The 15966-nt window shown below is 33.7% G+C and overlaps 1 protein-coding gene across 5 annotated transcripts in view; it reads right to left on the minus strand.

The window, feature by feature from the left end:
* Dync1i2 (dynein cytoplasmic 1 intermediate chain 2) overlaps positions 1-15966 on the minus strand; it is a 54474-nt gene that overhangs the window by 19085 nt on the left and 19423 nt on the right. For 3 of the 5 annotated variants that reach the window (XM_042694059.1, XM_042694060.1, XM_042694058.1), the window contains exons 4-6: positions 15300-15390; positions 10245-10304; positions 8074-8189 (exon numbers count right to left, since the gene is read on the minus strand). In XM_042694059.1, coding sequence (XP_042549993.1) covers positions 8074-8189; positions 10245-10304; positions 15300-15390 — 267 coding nt within the window. The remainder of the gene's footprint in view (positions 1-8073; positions 8190-10244; positions 10305-15299; positions 15391-15966) is intronic. The other 2 variants (XM_042694063.1, XM_042694062.1) reach the window with 1 other exon arrangement.

Raw genomic sequence — 15966 nt, forward strand, 5'->3', positions numbered from 1 at the left:
CATTGACACTTCCTTACAAAGCATGCCAATTACAGCTTTTGTGCTACTTAAAAAAATGAAAGCTTTTTTGGGCAAAATAATCACATAGAGAAACAGAAAGACACTACTCCTTTTTAGATGAATTCTCATATACAACAGATTATTAATCTGAAAACAGTATAAGGGGTGGCAATATAACGGGTACTGCTCAAACATTAAAACTCTCCCACAAATCATCTACCAGTAATGTAACAATTTAATTAGATATAATTTAAAAAGCTGACTTCTGGAAATACAGGATATTTTGTTTCAATTAAAAATTCAGTATAAGAAAAATACAAAAAATATATTTAATTTTCTGCTATTACTATCAACTTATTCAGATTTTATTAACTAATAGGGTTCATTGCATGTAAATTCTAAAATCAAGGTAGAGACTTTGAGTTATCCTGGACAGGTCATTCTTGAGCACTGTGAATTATAAATTACAGCCTGTTACCCACATTTTATTCTCCTCCCTCAACTTTGTTGTATTATCCAGCTTCTAAGTACTATTTCCAATGACAGGTGTCAAATTCCTGTCATAATGCATATGGTCAGTACTTTAGTGCCAAGTGACCTCATAATCTACATATTTAACAGAAAAGATCTTGTTTACAGACACTTTTCCTTTCAAAATTTAAAATGTAGATGAAGTATGATAGTCAAGAGATCTATATCTGAGTGCTATATAGCACTTACCATGCTTATGTGTCTACATAAATTATTTTAGCTGAAGTTTAATAATTATCAATTATTCAAATACATATTCTTGGAATTTCATTTTAAATCAGTGTATAGCTCTTCCTTTCTGTGTGGGTTAAACATGGATTTAAAAACTATAATGAAAGTCTAGGCTTCATAAAAATGATTAAACTAAATAAATGGTCAGGAACACAAAACAAATTCTACATTATTAAAAACTACAAAAGTACTAATTTTATTATAAAACTGATTTAAGCAATTATGTACAGATATCAACTGTCCAAAATTTCTAACATTAATAACATCAGATTAAAGAACTTTCCTCTGGAACAAATACAATTCTCTTATTATAAACTAACACAATAGCTTCTTCAGAACTATGAATATGGACAAAAATAAAACAGTATTATAGTCCTAAAGATTTTCTAAACCAGTCTCTATTACATGGGAAGCTATATTTAAAACTGGAAAGGACTATGACAGAATAGAAGACTGAAAAAGTGGTACTTCCATACCACATCAATTTACTGATGAATATTCATTAAAATATGCTAAGTGGTTAACTCCAAGCTTTCTCTGACAGGGAAGCTAAGATTACAAAACTGAGCAGTAAAGAGTGCAGAAAAGTAGCAGTTACTTTTGAAATGACAAATCCCTTGTCAATGAATGCTAAAACTAGGCTTAATGAACCATTGCATTTTTACTTTGAGTTAACATCAAAATTGTGATGTATTTTGGTGAAATGGAAAGAAAAGCTGTTCTGTAAATTAAGCTGCACCTAGAAATAACACCAAGGAGTGAATTTCCACTTATCAGAATAATCTGTTACAAAGGAGTAGGTTAATCAAAGTTAAATCATCTGTGAAATGGGTGGCTTTTGTCAAACTGAAGGAAGATGTCTTCAGAACACATATTCTCATACATATGTTATATTACACTTAAGGTATACCTAGGAACAAATCTTAAAGTAATTTTAAAATATTACAAGTTAAAAAGCAGTATGCTTAAAAATATAGATTGACACAGGAATGACTTTCCTTTAATATTTTCAAAATAATCTTTTTTCTAGATCAACATCATTTTAAATCATTTTCTTTCAATCAAGTCACTCATAATTTCACCTTATATCTTAAAATCAAATGTATATTTAAGAGAAACTTCACTGGGAAAATGCTTCATTTCTACCTATGGAATCTATTTTTTAACATCTAGAGTAAGATGTAAGGTCACATATTAGTTTACTAATTTGTATTTTTAATAAGAGACAGCACATAGCTGACTTTCTAATCAGAAAGTATTTTGGATATTAGATATACTAATTATAGTAACGTGAATTATGGCATTGTAACTTCTTTGCAGAACTATTTAATAAAAGTTTTAAAGATAGTTTATATCATATAAAATTGAATTTGACTCTCTACATGTTTAATATCTATAACCTCATCAAATACTATATTTTTCTAAGGCCATAGTTTTAGATGTTCCGATTAAAGAATACCTAATATTATAATGTTCAGTTTATATTCTCAAAGACTGCTGGTTAAAACTAATTTTTAAATACCTTCCTGAAGTTTTTTGTTTTTTGTTTGTTTTTGACTGGCACAAGGCTTTGAACTCAGTGCTTTTTTTGTTCAGCTGACAGTCTACCACCTGAGCCATGCCTCCAGTCTGGTTGTACATTGGTTATTCTGGAGATAGAATTCTGAGGATGTTTCTGCTCAGGCTGGCTTCAAACTTTGATCCTCCAGATCTCAGTCTCCTGAGTACCTATGATTACAGGTATGAGCCACTGGTACCTGGTTATTTCAGAATTTTTTAAAAAATGCCCTTTATGGGGTTGGAATGTGGCTCCAGTGGTAAAGCATTTGCCTAGCAAGCTTGAGCCCTAAGTTCAAACCTTAGTACCATCAAAAAAAGAAAAAAGAAAAAAAATTAGATAAGGGTAATATTGCACTAAGCATAAGGTCACCAATTTGGTCCACTTGGGAAGTGTATAGTCTAGATGTTCAGATAATATAATAAAAGATTAAGTATTATTTCCATATAATAATCTATGCATTATAAATGCTAGGGGCTAGAGGTGTGGCTCAAATGGTAGAATGCCTGTCTTACAGCATAAGACTTTAAATTCGATTCCCAGTACTACTAAAAAAAGGAAAAAAAAAAAAAGGTAATCAACAAGTATTGAGGACTAGGGACTAGCCCAGAAAAACAACAAATTACAAACTTAGTTACATATAAGAATATGGTATAGAATAAGGAAAATGGCACTTTACTAGAAATCAAATGTTAAGCGCTAGTATAGCCCCTGATATTTCTTCCACTGTGGACCTCAGTTCATCAATTAACTTCTCAAGGGCTTCAGTTTCCAAAGATATAAACTAGCTGAGTAAATAAACTGTAGATTTTTCCTCCTTTAAAAAATTCTTTGTATTTTCTCAAAAATGTACCAACAATAAAAGTCCTTAATGAAGAGGTATATACGAAAAAAATCAACATTTTCAAAAGAGCTAAAACTTCTAAAAGAGAAGAGAATAAACTAACCACCAAGAATATATCTGTGGACACCACTCTTGCCAGAAGCTGTTTACCTGTGGAGAAGGAAATTGAGTGTAGTCACATGGTCCTAGTCAATTTCATTCACAGTAGGTGCTTTAATACAGCAAAGCACCTCAGTTCAGAAACAGAACTACCAACTTACAAAGTAAACTTGAATGCTTCAAATGGAGGGAAAAAAAAGTCAGTGAAGGTATCTTTTAAAAGAATAGGTCAGCCATTAAAAAAAAGTAAGATAAGAGTTAAAGACCAATTTTTACCTTCAATTTGGTAACTCACTTTACTTCTACACTGATTATACTGCCCATCTAAATTTACTGTCTGTTATACTCTAGAGGTAAATTCTCCCATATTTTTCTCATGGTGAGTTTTTGATTTTCACATAATTTAAAAATTAACTTTTTAAAAAAAATCTTTTGAAGGTCTAGGGATTGAACTTAGGGCCGTGTGCATGCTGGGCAAGTGGTCTACCACGGAACCATACTCCCAGCTCTGCTATGTAATTCTTAAATGGTAATCAGCCAGGCTGAGTATAAGAACCACTTTAATCAAGCAATGGGAAAGAAAAATTCAGTTAAGCACAAAATGTTCATAGTATAAGTTCTTAATTTCCAAGAGGTTTTCCTTCTTTAAAACTACAACAACTTAGCCAGGCGCTGGTGGCTCACGCCTGTAATCCTAGCTACTCAGGAGGCTGAGATCTGAGAATCGCAGTTCAAAGCCAGCCTGGGCAGGAGAGTCCGTGAGACTCTTACCTCCAATAAACCACTAGAAAACCAGAAGTGGTGCTGTGGCTTAAGTGGTAGAGCTGAAGAGCGCAAGGACAGTGCCCAACCCCAGAGTTCAAGCCCCAGGACCACTACCACCACCAACAACAAAAATGACACTTTGATGAAGATACAGCAAGAAAATAACATAGTATAAGATGCTTTCTTTCTCTTTACCTCCCTCCCTTTCTTTTCATGTTTCTCTTGTGCTCATACTGGGTGTAAGAGGGGGAGGTTGAACTCAAGGCCTGGATGCTGTCTTTTAGCTTTTTTGTTCAAGGCTAGTGCTTGAGCCACAGCTCCCTTTCTGGCCTTTTGGTGGTAAATCAGAGATAAGTCTAATGGACTTTTCTGTCCATGCTGGCTTCAAACTGTGATCCTCAGATCTTTGCCTAGAATTCCTAAGTAACTAGAATTACAGACAAAAACCACCAGTGCCCAACTCTTAATGAGGTGTTTTTTAAACTACAGGTCTAATCCAATAAATTGTGGTATGGCCAACATTTTTGGAAAACAATATAAAAACAAGAGAAGGTATTGTCTCATGCAATTTGTTTCATTACACATCTGTGGCAGTTTGTATGTGACTTAAACTACTTTCTGTAGGTTACTATCATAAAGGCACAGAAGTTGCTGCCTCATGGAAGGAAGTATGAGAGAGAAAGTATACCTCAGAATCAGTGACTTGGTTTAGCATCATCTCTGCGAGCTATGTGTTCCTTGATAAACTACTTCTTTTAGCTTCAGCTTCTTCATGTGTAAATAAGAACCAATATCTAACTTTCAGACTTTTGGTAAGAAGATTAGAGATATAATGCTTCACACAAGGTCTGATACATAGTGAGAACTCTTTGCCATTGTAATAGCTCAAATAGTCCATTTAATGGATATCATCAGGTCCAATTTGGTTCATAACTTTCAAAAGGATAGAGAGAAAAAGTTAAAAAAAAAAAAAGCACATGTTGATATTTACCAAGTGATACGAACATGGGCTCTAAAAGGCTAGAAAGGAGAACCTATGATGGTTTTACAGACCTAAGAGCAAATATGCTTGGGATATATTTATATGAAAAGCAAGTGTTGGACTTATCACATTTTTGTATCCAAATTTCCTATAATAGCATTAATACTCAAATATAGCCAATTTTTTCAGTAGCTGCTTCCAGAGTAAAAGCATGAAAATAAACATTGCAAGCAGACAAATTTATATAACAATTCCATTACCAAATATTTACTCAGTACTTACTAAATGCCAGACATGGTTCAGGTTGGGCATCATAGTAAGGTACAGTCTCTATGCTCATGGAAATTTTGGCCAAGAGGCCAAAGTATAATGATGTTTAAAGCTTTGTTCTGAGAAGATAAACCTATGAGACTGATACTCACAAGACAATAGGTTGCAAATGATCTGCACAACGTGTGTGTGTGTGTGTGTGTGTGTGTGTGTGTGAGAGAGAGAGAGAGAGAGAGAGAGAGAGAATTTTGGGGGTAAGGAAAGAGGGTGAAAAGTGAGGGAAGGAGTAACAAGTTAGACAAGACGTGTACTCGCTACCTTACTTATTATGTAAACTGCAACCCCTCTGTATATCACCTTCACAATAAAATTATGATCTTTTTATTTTAAAAATTACTTGTAAAATAAAAATAGGAAAAAATACTTTTAAAAATGCAGTCTGATATTATGCCATTATACATTCAAATTAATTCAGGAGTACATGTCCACATTTTTAAATTTACAAGTATCTTGAAAATAAGCAATTAAAAATGCAAATTTCAGGCCAGGAATGGTGTCTCAAACCTGCAATCCCAACTACTTATGAAGTGCAGATTTAAGGATTGGGGTTTAAGATCAGCCTGGGCAAAAGTTGGAAGAGATTCCATCTAAACCAATAAAAGCCTGATGTGGTGGAAGTGTAACTAGGAGAACTGCAGTTCAGGCCAGCCCAGGCATAAATGCAAGAATCTATTTATAAAATAATTAAAACAAAAACAAAAAAGGAGGGTACAGATCAAGTAGTTGAACACCTGCCTAGCAAGTATACAGGCCTAGGTTCAAATCCCAGTACTACTCCCAAAATACACATTTCAAGTAGTATTTGAAACAAAGTAGCATCTGAATGTATACGCACAAATACAGAATTTCAGAAGGAAAATATTCATTGGATACCCAAAGCAAAAATAATGCAGCAGGTGCTAGTGGTTCATGCCTGTAATCCTAGCTACTCAAGAGGCTGAGATCTGAAGATTGTAGTTCAAAGCCAGCCAGGGCAAAGTCAGTGGAGACTCTTATCTTCAATTAACCACCAGAAAACTGGAAATGGTGCTGTGGCTCAAAGTGGTAAAACACTAGCCTTGAGCACAAAGAGCTTCAGGGACAGCACCCAGACCCTGAGTTCAAACCCACGACCAAAAAAAGAACTGAACTAAAAAAAAAAAAAAAGTGAGTAATGCATAGTGGTATCACATTTCCTCTCATATCCTTTTTGTACTTTCTAAATTCTCTAAATATAGTACTTCAATAGTTAGAACAAATAGGAGCCAGGCATCGGTGGCTCACACCTGTAAGCCTAACTACTCAGGAGGCTGAGATCTAAGGATCGTGGTTCAAAGCCAGACCGGGCAAGGAAAGTCCATGAGACTCTTTTTTTTTTTTGGGGGGGGGGGGGGGTCTGGTCGTGGGGCCTGAATCTAGGCCTGAATGCTATCCCTCAGCTCTTCAGCTCAAGGCTAGCGCTCTACCACTTGAGCCACAGAGCCACTTCCGGCTTTTTTCTTTTTGCTTATGTGGTGCTGAGGAATCGAACCCAGGGCCTCAGGCATGCAAGGCAAGCGCTCTACACTGAGCCACCTTCCCAGCCCCTTCATGAGACTCTTATCTCCAATAAACCACTAGAAAACCGGAAGTGGCTCTGTGGCTCAAGAGGTAGAGCACTCGCCTTGAGCTGAAGAGCTGAGGGATAATGCCCAAGCCCAGAGTTCAAGCCCCAGGACCAACCAAAAAAAAAAAAAATTAGAAAAAACGTTAAAAAATTAAAATTTTCACTTAAATAAAGTTATAGTAGCATTATGGCAGGTATTATTAAAATAGCTTTAGAATGCCTTACAGTTCAAACATTCAAAATGCATTTCAAAAATATGATATTGCTGGACATTGGTGGCTCATGCCTGTAATACTAGATACTCAGGAGGCTGAGATCTAAGGATCATGGTTTGAAGCCAGCCTGGGCAGGAAAATCCTTGAGATTCTTTTTTGTGTGTGTGTCAGTCATGGGGCTTGAATTCTTGAGATTCTTATCTCCAACAAAATACCAAAAAGCCAAAAGTAGAGCTGTGGCTCAGAGATAGTGCCCAGGCCCTGAGTTCAAACTCCAGGACTGGCTCCAAAAAGAGAATTAGGTCTAAAGCTGGGCACCAGTGGTGGCTCAGGCCTGCAATTCTAGCTACTCAGGAGCCTGAGATCTAGGTTCCTGGTTCAGAGGAAGCTAAGAAGACAAATCTTTGAGCCTCATCTCCACTTAACAGTAAAAAGCTAGAAGTGGAGGTATGGCTCAAGTGGTAGAACACCAGCTGTGAGAAATAAGGTCCATCAAAAGCTCAAGGTCCTGAATTCAAGCCTCAATCCTGGTTAAAAAAAAAGAATTAGGTCTATATTTATTTATTCTTTTGAAAAATGATGACAGGACATTAGAATACAATATGCTCTATGCAATGTAATTTATGTGACTTCCTTTGGTAAACAATTTCTTTTGGGAATGATCAATAACAAGTAATTCTGCTTCTAAAAGAAGTCTGTATCTGTGACAAAATGTAACCCAAAAGAACCAGAATATACTATTAACTTCTGAAAGAAAAAGTTAAAAACTCTAAGAAAACCAAGACATATAAAGACAAAAGACATGAAGCTTCATTAGTTTCATAAAGGAAATACACCAAAAGTAAAACAAAAGAGAAAGAAAAGAATTGCCAAAGAATCTACTTATTAATGTTAGATCTCAATGATAATCATAATAAGGACAGCGATATTCACCTTCTTTGGGTTGAGCCATAACTGGAGTCTGAGTTTCCTTTGTATATGTGACAATTTCTCGAGGAGGAAAGTCAACTTGAGTAATTTTGGCCATTCCAAGTTTAATAGGTCCTCGTCTAAATTAAGTAAATACAAAACTTTTAAATACAATAAATGATACATTTTAAGCATATCAAACCACACTATTTTCAAAAATTAATAATTAAACATTCATGTATACTCAGCATTGTAATTTAAATCACTGTTTTAGTCAATAAATTTTAGATGAACAAATAATTGGCTTTGTTTTAGCTGAAGAATTATAAGGTAGCACAAAAAATTCTATTTCTGAATCATTTAGGGTGTTTACTTTTTTACTTTCAAAAGGCAAATAATTTCAGTTTTTAGAACAAATGTATGGCGAGTAACAGAGTAAGAGTATAGGAATTTTAGAGTGAACTGTTGACTAGGTTGGTTGTAAGATTGAGATTTTAAGAATTACTAAGGATGATTCAGGACTTTTTTGAAGAGTCAGTTACAGGGATCCACTCAGACCATGTGTAGTTCCATTTATCATTAGAGGACTTGAGTTAAACCTTTTTTTTTTTCTCTTACTTTTTATATTTGGCAGAAATTGAAAATTGCCCTTTCAATTTGGATTTTAAAATAAAGTACTTAAAACTTTCAATTTCTATTCTCTACATGATCAATATTGTTTTAATTTTCTATATAGTCTATACCTAAGTGAAAGCAACAGACCTTTTGAATATAATTAAAATATAAAAAAGTCACTTCTTTGGGAGGAAATTTTTACGTGGTGATTATATTGGATGTTTAAATGATAAACTAAAGTATACTTTAAAACTAACTGAGAAGTTCTCTAATTATGGGTCTATCTTAACAGATATCCAATAAACAGTACTACAGCTTTCCAAATATCAAGAAAGATACCTAGCACACATATGTCACTAGTAATGTAATTTCATCTAACAACTTTTACTTAATAAATCAAATCTTATAAAAAAAAGTGTTATAAAGTTAACATATTTTAATACTAATCTGCTCTAAGAGCTTACATGGGGGGTGGACATCAATTTTTAATGTGTTTTCTACTTAGGACTATCTCGGCCTTAAAAAAAAAAATCACCCAATAATTAAATGGGAAATTTTTAGTGGGTTTAAAGAAATAAAGGTTGAAATTTATTATTCTGAATTTCATAATTTGATTTTTAAGATGACAAATCATATAAAAAGAAAACCAGTTAAAAGATATCCGGAAAAAATGTTCAAGCTAAGCCAATAGTATTTGGAGTAAGTTACTAATGCATATAGAATCTAAAAGTCAAAACTCCACAATATTAGAACAACATGTTCAAGATTTTGTAGGAGAAAAAGGGTGTGAAGGTATCCAAAAGCTACTTTTACTGAAAATAAAGAAGCAATCAGAAGGAAGAGGGAGAAGCCTCAGATAGCTAATAGAGAGGTCTTCTGATTAATGTGCAAGAAGCTCACATATTTTTCTTATATGCTTCAATTCAAGGCTATTTATTCTGCCTATAGTTACAATTTTCAAATTATGGTCACATGTTTTAGAACTGTAAATTACCAGGGGAAAAGAGCTATTTGAGTCAGGTACAATGACAGCAGCAAACATTTAGAATTTGCATTGGAGCCTAGAATAAATGGGTCAGGGAGAGAGGGAGGGAGGGCAGGAGAGAAAGAAGAAGAAAAAGAGAAAGGGTGGGAGGAAAAGGGAGGGAGGATATAAGTAGCAATCGGGGACTATAGTGTAGAGACAAACATATATCCTCTCAAAACTTTAGAAAAATCATTAAATTTTAATAAAGAAAAAGAATACTTGCATCAAGTTATTCAAAAAGGTTCAATTACATGTAGAATAGTTATTAGAAAAAGTAGGGTGAGTTTTTAGTGCATTTTAGAAAACTTTTAAATGAAAATATATAAATAATACGAATTTGGACATTTAAACTGGTAGACTATAGTATCTAGAAAACTATATGTATAGAATTATTTCTTCCTCAAATAATATAGGCTAAATGAGATGTCACAGTAAAATTTAACTCTTGTCCTAATGATATAATATTAGAAACTTAGGCAAATTAAAATTAGGACAGTTTCACAAAGAATCAAATTAATTATGAAAGAGGGAAGGTAATAAATCTATTCAATACCCCAAATCGGAATCTGAGTGAAGCTGAAGAACTGATGGATCTGTATCCCAATGCAGCGTCCTAAATGGTTGTAGGACAACCATGAAGCATTAGTAGAAAAGGCCATAAGTTAGTCAAGCAAATACATTCTGTGAATAGCTGAAGCTAAAGTACTGTTCACAATTTTAAAAATACACATTCAGGTTAGTTTCTTAAAAAGACAAAACCCACATACAAAGTATCATTCAATGTGCATGCAATAAGAATGTGTTTAAAGATACAGGTATATAACCTAGATTAGCTACAAGTACTTTCATGTTATGGGAAATTGATATTAAGTAACAATGGACAAGAACAGCTAACCCGACAACTAAAACAAGACATTATTTATAGACAATAAGAAGCTGGGCCATAAACTAAAGTTTAAGATTCCCAATTGTAAAAAAAAATTAGTAAAATCATCTTACTAAACATATTTCTAAGTGTGCCCAAAACATCATACGTGTGCAGGAAATTGTCACATTGGTAAGGAAATGAGTTACCACGTAAGCTTTTTGGTAAGAAAACCAAATACTATCCCCATTAGTATACAAAATAGTTAAAATTTCCAAAATGTGACCCAGCTATAATTTATGGGTTAAGCACTCCCTTGGACTTACATGTCATCTGCATTAGAAAACAAAGATTTCTGCCTCAAAAAAAAAAAAAAAAATTCTTTCCCTAGGAAGAATATTATATATTCAACTTTTGGGGAATATCAGTTCTAAATAAATATTCTGTAATGTTGAATATTACACAATTGGTAAATACCTTATATGGTATATTATCTACTTAAAGCTAAATTTGGTTATAACTAGAACAAAAGGTACTTTATCATACTTGGCATCCTTGCAGGTTAGCAATACTGAATAATGCTCATAGTTCCTACTTATAATATGGTGTTTAGTACTATCATTACTGTTAAATATATTTTTCTTATGTAAGTTATAATGCATAGTTTTAGTGGCTACAACATTTTAATACAGCAAATGATTGCTTTACTTTACTGGCCTATACAATTTATCAATTAAAAATTAGATGAAACAAAAGAGGAACCCTTCATTGTAAAAATGTGAGGAAAGATCTTGGAATTTAAATAGGGTAGTATGCATGCAATAAAAGGAGGGCACAGTGTAGCTGGGCATCAGGGGTTCATGCCTGTAATCCTAGTTACTCAAGAGGCTGAGATCTAAGCATCGCGGTTCAAAGCCAGCCTGGGCAGGAAAAATCCGTGAAACTCTTTTTCTACAGTAAACCACCAGAAAACCGAAAGTGGTGCTGTGGCTCAAGTGGTAGAGTGCATGCCTGGAGCTGAAGAGCTGAGGGACAGTGCACAGGTCGAGAATTCAAGTCCCATGACTGACCAAAAAAAAAGAGGCTACAGTGAAGACCTGCATTGTACTAAGCAATGAGCAGCAAAAACTAAGCTTTGGTAAACTAAAAGCAGTTTTATGATACAGTCTCCAAAGAATGTTCTGCTAACAGCCTTTACATTAAACAAGAACTCCAGTGTTTTGTTTTTGATTTGTTTGTGCTTCAGTATTGGGGATTGGGTCATGTCCCTGAGCTCTAGCTCAAGCTCGAGCTGGCACAAAGCTAGCACTCTACCACCTGAGCCACAGCTAGCTCCACTTCTGGCTTTTTGGTGGTTAATTGGAGACAAGAGTCTCATAGATTTTCCTGCCCAGACAGGTTTTGAACAACAATCCTCATGATCCCTAGCTTCTGAGGTGCTAGGATTACAGTGTGAGCCATCACTGCCTGGTAGGGACTCTATAGTTGTTTTTTTTTGTTGTTGTTGTTTTTTATCAGTAACATAAAGCTCCTTTCTCAGGATGTCATTTTAGCCTAAAATCAAGTACAACTTTACTTCAGAATATAGCCAGCACTAAAAACACAGTATGCAACATACATGGTTAGATGTATTAAAGGTATCTTCAGACAACTAATGTACTATTCAAATATAATCCAAAAGCTACAGAAATAAGTTGGCCAAAGATGGGGAAAAAAAAGAATCATGAATTACTCAATCTAAATTTCAGAGCTAACAGAAGTGATTAAGAAAGTGAACTAGAAATGTAAAGAAATGTAGTCTCCTAATCTGCAAAGAGAAATGCCTCTTTTCACTGGTCTTTTATATTTATGCATAGAGTGCCATCAGCCCCAAAAGAATTTTGGCATTTAGAAACAGTGGTTAAAACAGATTAAGATTGTTTATTTTGTAATGTCAAATCTACCTTTTCCTATTCTTTATATGTACTAATCTTAGACCTTTTTGGCCAATGAATGGAGCTGAATGTACAATACATCTTATTCATTCTCATCACTGTTCTGTGATATTTTCCTTCCATTTATTCTTTCATTAGTATTATTCTTGCTCAATCTGGGTTCATTCTGGCTCATTCCCAGACCTGAGTATTAATTAAACACCTGAGCATTTAAATGACATGTTTTTAGAAATGCATTATTTCACTATCAATATCACCATCTACAACATCAATTATTTCTCCATTATGTACTACGGAGATGTCTTAATGAAATTCATAGTTTTGTTATTATGTATATGTAAAATGAAAGTAGTCACTGAAAATTAATATTTCAAAAAGAGTCAGTGCACTCAAAGAAGACAATATATATTAAGATTGAAAAGATGTAAGGGTATCTCATTCATAAGGTTATTTTCTCTCCTGCTACATCTAGAAAAAACTAATTTTATAATTTTCTCTAATAAGAATTCCTCTGAAGATATAAAGCTTAGTATCTATACATCAAACTTAAGTTACAGCTTTTCAATGAATGAAGACTATCTCTAAATGGTCTCCAAAGAATGCTCTGCTAACCATCATTACATTAAACATTAAACTAAAACATTAGTGTTTTGTTTGTGTTTGTTTCTCTAAATGACTCATATAAACACTAGTCTGCACACTCTATGAAAGTGTCAGGAATGTTTCTTTTTTTCTGGGTAATCTATAGTATTTAACACAAATCTGGCAATTTGTTCTATACACAAAAAAGAATTTTCTTACCAATATATTTCCTGTCCAATTTACAATATGCAAAAAGGTTTCTAAAAGCCTCTAGGGGTTGTCCATGAGACTCAGAAGGATACATTTCTAATTAATATTACTTAATAAGATGCTAAACTTTTTTTTTTTGGTCGGTCTTGGGGCCTGAACTCTGGGCCTAGGTGCTATCCCTCAGCTCTCCAGCTCAAGGCTAGCACTCTACCACTTGAGCCACAGCACCACTACTGGCTTTTTCTGCTTATGTGGTGCTGAGGAATCGAACCCAGAGCCTCATGCATGCAAGGCAAGCACTCTACCACTGAGCCCCCTTCCCAGCCCTAAGATGCTAAACTTTTTGAAAATAAACTTAGCAGTGCATTAAAATAATCTCTGTATTTCTACTGAAAATCAGGAACAAGTAGTTCATAAAGTACAGCGTATCTACATAAAAATAATGCATAATAACAAAGAAATTTAATAAATACAGTAATTTTTAATCCTGGAAAATAACTAAACTTGGGAAATGACTATAACAAACTCTCATTTGTTGTGAAGAAACTAAAAACCTTCGCTTGAAAGTATCATTAGTGGGACTGGGAAGGTGGCTCAGTGATAGAGTGCTTGCCTTGCATGCATGAGGCCCTGGGTTTGATTCCTCAGCACCACATAAGCATTAAAGTCAGAAGTGGCACTGTGGCTCAAGTGTAGAGCGCTAACCTTGAGCTGAAGAGCTGAGGGACAGCGCCCAGGCCCAGAATTCAGGCCTCACGACTGGCAAAAAAAAAAAAAAAAAGAAAGAAAGAATCATTAGCTTATGAGATATTTAAAGGAATACGAGTATATTGTATAAGAAAAGGTATGAAATGAATAATTTTAACCCTAAAATTGAATTAGTCTTCATAATATATAACATTCCATATATTAAGTTACATATTCTAGTATTATACATTATGTTACTACCTTATAAGATAATTCCATAATATTTCTAACTAGAAAGTTTTAATTTTTTTCAAATGAAAGTATTCATTACTATTTACCTCCAAAAACAGTACTGCTAGATTTGCCATTTTTGCAAAGCACATCTCAAAATTCAAATTGGCAAGTTTCATGTTTCTTTCCATTGCTAATGAAAACCTATTTGCTTAAAAACTGATTACAAGTTTTGACTTTATGGTTCAGCCAACTGTCTTACATTTCTTCATGTTTTCTCTTCTAGATACTCATTACTAGTCTGTATTTTTAATCAGAGGTGCTGTCTTAAAAGAGATTTCCTGGGGAGGATATTTAACTTCCTGGTTTTCAATCATCTGTTTATTTTAACTAGCTGTATTTACCCTCATTTCAATTGTCATAAGAAGTAAAAAATACACTGTTAGGTATAGTTAGTATTTGTGTATATGTGTGTATGCCTGCTTTTATAGAAATAGAGGAATAAGTGGTAACATGATCTTTGGAAGAAAAGTGAAATCTTAATAAACTTTTGAAAAGCAAGTCTCAATATGTTTGCAGAATCTTAAAACAAACATGAAATAAAGTTTCCCTGGGAAGATAAAAAAGTTCAGCAAAACTCAGAAGTAAAGTACTTTTAATATTTCCTTTGAAATTACTTCTTATTCTTGATATTTTATATCTTAATTAGCAGAATTTAATTGCTTATTGGGATGGAATAAGGCTGCTTAAACTGAACTGTCTAGAGTTTTCAATTATTGAATGAAGAATTAAACTCAACAAAATGTTTTGTACTATAATCAAAACATTCACATAAAAACCAATATCATATTTGCTTAAACAGAAAACATATAAATGCATTAAAATCTCTACTTGTAAAATAATTATCACAAATCACTTAACTGCTTTTAAAGTGTGACAATTAAAATATTATTTTTAAAAATTTCCCTAATTTACAACAGATAATTTCTATGCCATTTAGATATTAAAATCAATGCAGCTAGAATCTTTATAAAGCAGTGACAGTTTTCAGACACTGAGTATATTCTACCATTAAAATATTGTAAGAAAATTACCATACCTAGATCCCACGGCGCCATCTCCAGAGTCTTGGCTCCCAGCTTCACTTGGTGTGCTCACGGATTTGGAGGATGGAGACATAGGAGGAGGGACTAAATAGTGAAATAGACAGGTATCCGCTGTTACTACACGGAGAGGTTGCTCAGCTTATGACGTTTCAAAAATAATTTAACATGAAGTAATTAACAGAAAAGGAAAAAACAATGACAAACCAAAAAATGAAAATATATGAATGAAAAGAACAGTAGAAAGAAAAGGGAAAAGACAAAGTTAACAATGCATGCTAAAGATTCATGCAATTTCTCTGGCAAAATGCATTTGGGCTTTATATTTAAAAAAGAAAACAAGACAAGACTATGAAGGATGCATCTTCATCTCACCCATCATGAAATGTGGCCACTAATTTTCAAAGGAAAGCATTCCTTCTCCTCTTTCCAACTTCTCACTTTTAAGATTACTAGATTATAAATATTACTATTTTACTTAAAATTGCTGCCAAAATTAAAACCTTAAATGCCACTCCATTAAACAATTTATGTTGATTTTCCAAGATTTAAAATACTGCTTTTTGTCTAACTTTTAAAAAATTAACATTTGTAATTATTTTATTCCTCTCCCAACACTGAAAAAAGGACAATTTAGAGAAATAACTACAGCAAAGGAATAGT

Source organism: Dipodomys spectabilis, unplaced genomic scaffold (assembly GCF_019054845.1).
Source record: "Dipodomys spectabilis isolate Male_0828 unplaced genomic scaffold, ASM1905484v1 ptg000174l, whole genome shotgun sequence".
NCBI lineage: Eukaryota > Metazoa > Chordata > Mammalia > Rodentia > Heteromyidae > Dipodomys > Dipodomys spectabilis.